The sequence below is a fragment of the Myiozetetes cayanensis genome, unplaced genomic scaffold (genome assembly GCF_022539395.1).
Source record: "Myiozetetes cayanensis isolate MyiCay16 unplaced genomic scaffold, myiCay2020 scf1389, whole genome shotgun sequence".
NCBI lineage: Eukaryota > Metazoa > Chordata > Aves > Passeriformes > Tyrannidae > Myiozetetes > Myiozetetes cayanensis.
In genome coordinates this window covers 1-6,958 of record NW_026087036.1, presented here as the reverse complement: position 1 = coordinate 6,958, position 6,958 = coordinate 1, and the positions used below count along the sequence as shown (strand labels likewise).

At 64.0% G+C, this 6,958-nt stretch overlaps 1 protein-coding gene across 1 annotated transcript; it reads left to right on the top strand.

Annotated features, from left to right (window-relative positions):
- Positions 1 to 453: 453 nt before the first annotated feature.
- CHCHD5 (coiled-coil-helix-coiled-coil-helix domain containing 5) lies at positions 454 to 6,303 on the top strand (the record flags this gene model as incomplete). The annotated part of the gene is given in 3 exon segments (XM_050308987.1): positions 454 to 644; positions 6,148 to 6,167; positions 6,170 to 6,303. Coding segments are annotated over 3 exon segments (342 nt in total), but the record flags the coding sequence as incomplete, so codon positions are not given.
- Between the last annotated feature and the right edge of the window lie 655 nt (positions 6,304 to 6,958).

The window sequence follows — 6,958 nt, the reverse complement described above, 5'->3', positions numbered from 1 at the left end:
CCCCCGGAATTTCCGGTTTTCCCACAGGGAATTGTCCCTTTCCCGGTTTTTAACCCCCAGAATTCCCGGTTTTTCCACAGGGAATGGGCTCTGGAGCTGTCCCTGTTGGCATTCCCGGTTTTTAACCCCCGGAATTCCCATTTTTCCGGCAGGGAATGGGCTCTGGAGCTGTCCCTGTCCTTTCCCTGTGATTAACCCCCGGCATTCCCGGTTTTTAACCCTTGGAATTCCCATTTTTCCGGCAGGGAATGGGCTCTGGAGCTGTCCCTGTCGGCATTCCCGGTTTTTAACCCTCGGCATTCCCGGTTTTTAACCCCCGGAATTCCCGGTTTTCCCGCAGGGAATGGGCTCTGGAGCTGTCCCTGTCCTTTCCCGGTTTTTAACCCCCGGAATTCCCATTTTTCCCACAGGGAATGGGCTCTGGAGCTGTCCCTGTCCTTTCCCGGTTTTTAACCCCTGGAATTCCCGGTTTTTAACCCCCGGAATTCCCATTTTTCCGGCAGGGAATGGGCTCTGGAGCTGACTGCCCGGCACTGCGGGGAGGAGCTGGAGCGCTACGGGCGCTGCGTGGCCGCCAGGCCCGAATCCTGGCACAGGGATTGTCACCGGCTGAGGCTCGGAATCGCCCACTGCGCCTCGGCACAGTCAGTGGGGGAACTGGGAGGGACTGGGAGGGACTGGGAGGGACTGGGATTGTCAGTGGGGGAACTGGGATGGACTGGGATGGGCACTGGGGGCACTGGGATTGTCACCAACTGTGCCTCGGAATCGCCCACTGCGCCTCGGCACAGTCAGTACAGGGACTGGGATGGACTGGGACATACTGGGAGGGACTGGGATGGGCACTGGGGACACTGGGATTGCCACCAACTGCGCCTCGGCACAGTCAGTGCAGGGACTGGGAGCACTGGGAGGGACTGGGATGGGCACTGGGGGCACTGGGATTGTCACCAGCTGCGCCTCGGCATCGCCCACTGCGCCTCGGCACAGTCAGTACAGGGACTGGGACATACTGGGATGGGCACTGGGGGCACTGGGAGCACTGGGATTGTCACCAGCTGAGGCTCGGAATCGCCCACTGCGCATCAGCACAGTCAGTGGGGGAACTGGGAGGGACTGGGAGGGACTGGGAGGGACTGGGATGGGCACTGGGAGGGACTGGGATTGTCACCAACTGCGCCTCGGCATCGCCCACTGCGCCTCGGCACAGTCAGTGGGGGAACTGGGAGCACTGGGAGGGACTGGGATGGGCACTGGGGGCACTGGGATGGGCTCTGGGGGCACTGGGAGGGACTGGGATGGGCACTGGGGGCACAGAGATTGTCACCAGCTGAGGCTCGGCATCGCCCACTGCGCATCGGCACAGTCAGTGGGGAACTGGGACATACTGGGAGGGACTGGGATGGGCACTGGGGGCACTGGGATGGGCTCTGGGGGCACTGGGAGGGACTGGGATGGGCACTGGGGGCACTGGGATTGTCACCAACTGCGCCTCGGCATCGCCCACTGCGCCTCGGCACAGTCAGTGGGGGAACTGGGACATACTGGGAGGGACTGGGATGGGCACTGGGGGCACTGGGATTGTCACCAGCTGAGGCTCGGCATCGCCCACTGCGCCTCGGCACAGTCAGTGGGGGAACTGGGACAGACTGGGAGGGACTGGGAGGGACTGGGATGGGCACTGGGGGCACTGGGATTGTCACCAACTGTGCCTCGGCATCGCCCACTGCGCCTCGGCACAGTCAGTACAGGGACTGGGAGCACTGGGACAGACTGGGAGGGACTGGGGTGGGCACTGGGGGCACTGGGAGGGACTGGGATGGGCACTGGGGGCACTGGGATTGTCACCAGCTGCGCCTCGGCATCGCCCAGTGCGCCTCGGCACAGTCAGTACAGGGACTGGGACGTACTGGGAGGGACTGGGAGGGACTGGGATGGGCACTGGGGGCACTGGGAGGGACTGGGATGGGCACTGGGAGGGACTGGGAGGGACTGGGATGGGCACTGGGGGCACTGGGATTGCCACCACCTGCGCCTCGGCATCGCCCACTGCGCCTCGGCACAGTCAGTACAGCGACTGGGACATACTGGGAGGGACTGGGACATACTGGGAGGGACTGGGATTGTCACTGGCTGTGCCTCGGCATCGCTCACTGCGCCTCAGCACAGTCAGTACAGGGACTGGGAGGGACTGGGAGGGACTGGGATGGGCACTGGGGGCACAGAGACTGCCACCGGCTGAGGCTCGGCATCGCCCACTGCGCCTCCGCACAGTCAGTACGGGAACTGGGACATACTGGGAGGGACTGGGATGGGCACTGGGGGCACTGGGATTGTCACCAACTGCGCCTCGGCATCGCCCAGTGCGCATCAGCACAGTCAGTGGGGGAACTGGGAGCACTGGGAAGGACTGGGAGGGACTGGGAGCACTGGGATTGTCACCGGCTGAGGCTCGGAATCGCCCACTGCGCATCAGCACAGTCAGTGGGGGAACTGGGAGCACTGGGAGGGACTGGGATGGGCACTGGGATGGGCACTGGGGGCACTGGGAGGGACTGGGATGGGCACTGGGGGCACTGGGATTGTCACCGGCTGAGGCTCGGAATCGCCCACTGCGCCTCGGCACAGTCAGTGGGGGAACTGGGAGCACTGGGACATACTGGGAGGGACTGGGATTGTCACCGGCTGAGGCTCGGAATCGCCCACTGCGCCTCGGCACAGTCAGTACAGCAACTGGGAGGGACTGGGAGGGACTGGGAGGCACTGGGATGGGCACTGGGGGCACTGGGACACACTGGGATGGGCACTGGGGGCACTGGGATTGTCACCAACTGCGCCTCGGCATCGCCCACTGCGCCTCGGCACAGTCAGTACAGCAACTGGGAGGGACTGGGAGGGACTGGGATGGGCACTGGGGACACTGGGATTGCCACCAACTGCGCCTCGGCACAGTCAGTACAGGAACTGGGAGCACTGGGAGGGACTGGGATGGGCACTGGGGGCACTGGGATTGTCACTGGCTGCGCCTCGGCATCGCCCACTGCGCCTCGGCACAGTCAGTGGGGGAACTGGGACAGACTGGGAGGGACTGGGAGGGACTGGGATGGGCACTGGGGGCACTGGGATGGGCACTGGGGGCACTGGGAGGGACTGGGATGGGCACTGGGGGCACTGGGATTGTCACCAACTGCGCCTCGGCATCGCCCAGTGCGCCTCGGCACAGTCAGTGGGGGCACTGGGGGGCACTGGGAGGGACTGGGATGGGCACTGGGGGCACTGGGAGGGACTGGGATGGGCACTGGGATGGGCACTGGGGGCACTGGGACATACTGGGAGGGACTGGGATGGGCACTGGGATTGTCACCAACTGCGCCTCGGCATCGCCCACTGCGCATCGGCACAGTCAGTACGGGAACTGGGAGCACTGGGACAGACTGGGAGGGACTGGGATGGGCACTGGGGGCACTGGGAGGGACTGGGATGGGCACTGGGCACTGGGATTGTCACCAGCTGCGCCTCGGCATCGCCCACTGCGCCTCGGCACAGTCAGTGGGGGAACTGGGACATACTGGGAGGGACTGGGAGGGACTGGGATTGTCACCACCTGCGCCTCGGCATCGCCCACTGCGCCTCGGCACAGTCAGTGGGGGAACTGGGAGCACTGGGAGGGACTGGGAGGGACTGGGATTGTCACCAACTGCGCCTCGGCATCGCCCACTGCACCTCGGCACAGTCAGTGGGGGAACTGGGAGAACTGGGAGCACTGGGAGGGACTGGGATGGGCACTGGGGGCACTGGGATTGTCACCAACTGCGCCTTGGCATCGCCCACTGCGCCTCCGCACAGTCAGTACGGGAACTGGGAGGGACTGGGAGGGACTGGGATGGGCACTGGGGGCACTGGGAGGGACTGGGATGGGCACTGGGGGCACTGGGATTGTCACCAACTGCGCCTCGGCATCGCCCACTGCGCCTCGGCACAGTCAGTGGGGACACTGGGACAGACTGGGAGGGACTGGGATGGGCACTGGGGGCACTGGGATGGGCACTGGGGGGACTGGGAGGGACTGGGATGGGCACTGGGGGCACTGGGATTGTCACCAACTGCGCCTCGGCATCGCCCACTGCGCCTCCGCACAGTCAGTACAGGGACTGGGACATACTGGGAGGGACTGGGATGGGCACTGGGGGCACTGGGAGGGCACTGGGATGGGCACTGGGAGGCACTGGGATTGTCACCAGCTGAGGCTCGGCATCGCCCACTGCGCCTCGGCACAGTCAGTGGGGGAACTGGGAGGGACTGGGAGGGACTGGGAGACTGGGAGGGACTGGGATGGGCACTGGGAGCACTGGGAGGGACTGGGATGGGCACTGGGGGCACTGGGATTGCCACCAGCTGCGCCTCGGCATCGCCCACTGCGCCTCGGCACAGTCAGTACGGGGCACTGGGACATACTGGGAGGGACTGGGAGGGACTGGGATGGTCACCAACTGCGCCTCGGCATCGCCCACTGCGCCTCGGCACAGTCAGTGGGCAACTGGGACACTGGGAGGGACTGGGACACTGGGATGGGACTGGGAGGCACTGGGATTGGCGCCAGCTGAGGCTCGGCATCGCCCACTGCGCCTCGGCACAGTCAGTGGGGACTGGGACATGGGAGGGACTGGGAGGGACTGGGATGGGCACTGGGGGCACTGGGAGGGACTGGGATGGGCACTGGGATGGACTGGGATTGTCACCACCTGCGCCTCGGCATCGCCCACTGCGCCTCGGCACAGTCAGTGGGGGAACTGGGACAGACTGGGAGGGACTGGGCACTGGGGGCACTGGGATTGTCACCAACTGCGCCTCGGCATCGCCCACTGCGCCTCCGCACAGTCAGTGGGGGAACTGGGACAGACTGGGAGGGACTGGGATGGCACTGGGGCACTGGGAGGGCACTGGGATGGGCACTGGGGGCACTGGGATTGTCACCAACTGCGCCTCGGCATCGCCCACTGCGCCTCGGCACAGTCAGTGGGGACACTGGGACAGACTGGGAGGGACTGGGATGGGCACTGGGGGCACTGGGATGGGCACTGGGAGGGACTGGGAGGGACTGGGATGGGCACTGGGGGCACTGGGATTGTCACCAACTGCGCCTCGGCATCGCCCACTGCGCCTCCGCACAGTCAGTACAGGGACTGGGACATACTGGGAGGGACTGGGATGGGCACTGGGGGCACTGGGAGGCACTGGGATGGGCACTGGGAGCACTGGGATTGCCACCAGCTGAGGCTCGGCATCGCCCACTGCGCCTCGGCACAGTCAGTACGGGAACTGGGAGGGACTGGGATGGGCACTGGGAGCACTGGGAGGGACTGGGATGGGCACTGGGAGCACTGGGAGGGACTGGGGGGCACTGGGATTGTCACCAACTGCGCCTCGGCATCGCCCACTGCGCCTCCGCACAGTCAGTACAGCAACTGGGACATACTGGGAGGGACTGGGATTGTCACCAGCTGCGCCTCGGCATCGCCCACTGCGCCTCGGCACAGTCAGTACAGCAACTGGGAGAGACTGGGACATACTGGGATGGGCACTGGGAGCACTGGGGGCACTGGGATTGTCACCAACTGCGCCTCGGCATCGCCCACTGCGCCTCCGCACAGTCAGTGGGGGAACTGGGACAGACTGGGAGGGACTGGGATTGTCAGTGGAGGGACTGGGAGGGATTGGAGGGACTGGGATTGTCAGTGGAGGCACTGGGAGGGACTGGGATGGGCACTGGGATGGGCACTGGGGGCACTGGGATGGGCACTGGGATTGTCACTGGGAGCACTGGGACAGACTGGGAGGGACTGGGATTGTCCCTTTGGTGCCATCCCAGTCCCCCCAGTGCCATCCCAGTGCCATCCCAGTGCCATCCCAGTGCCATCCCAGTGCCCCCAGTGCCATCCCAGTGCCATCCCAGTGCCATCCCAGTGCCATCCCAGTGCCATCCCAGTGCCATCCCAGTGCCATCCCAGTGCCATCCCAGTGCCTCCAGTGCCATCCCAGTGCCATCCCAGTGCCATCCCAGTGCCATCCCAGTGCCATCCCAGTGCCTCCCAGTGCCATCCCAGTGCCATCCCAGTGCCATCCCTGACCCATCCCTGTCTCCCCCAGCCCCATCGTGCGTCAGATCCGCGGGATTGTGCCGAACCCCTGGCGGAGTTCGAGCGGTGCCTTCGGGACCACCCGGGCAGCGCCCACCGGTGCCACCCCCACGCCGGCGCCTTCCTGCTCTGCGCCGACCGCATCAAGCCCGGCACGCCCTGAGGTGAGCCCCAAAATCCTCCCAAATCCAGGAAATCCCACAAAAATCCCCTTTGTCCCTCAGGAATTGTTTTTTGTCCTCAGGAGTTGTGGATTGGGAAGGATATTTGGGATAAAAGGAGGCCCTGAAATCCTCCCAGATCCAGGAAATCCCACCCGGGTCAACCCCCCCGGTCCATCAGGAGTTGTGGTTTGGGGAGGGGATTTGGGGTTAAAAGTGGGATAAAACCTCTCCCTGAGGTAGCCCTGAAATCCTTCTGAAATCCCCCTTTCCTCAGAGCTTGTGTTTAGAGGTATTTGTTCCAGGAGGTCTGGAATTCCTCACGGAGAGCCGGAGTCGGGAAATCCCACCCGGGTCAATCCCAGGTCCATCAGGAGTTGTGGTTTGGGGAGGGGATTTGGGATAAAACCTCTCCAAAATCTTCCCAAATCCATGAAATCCCACAAAAATCCCCCCTTTTCCCTCAGGAATTGTGTTTTCTCCCTCAGGAATTGTGTTTAGGAAGGATATTTGGGATAAAGGAGGCCTCCAAAATCCTCCCAGATCCAGGAAATCCCACCCGGGTCAACCCCCGGTCCATCAGGAGTTGCTTTGGTTGGGGATGGGAATTTGGGATAAAACCCTCCAAAACTCATCCATGATCCAGGAAATTCCTCAAAG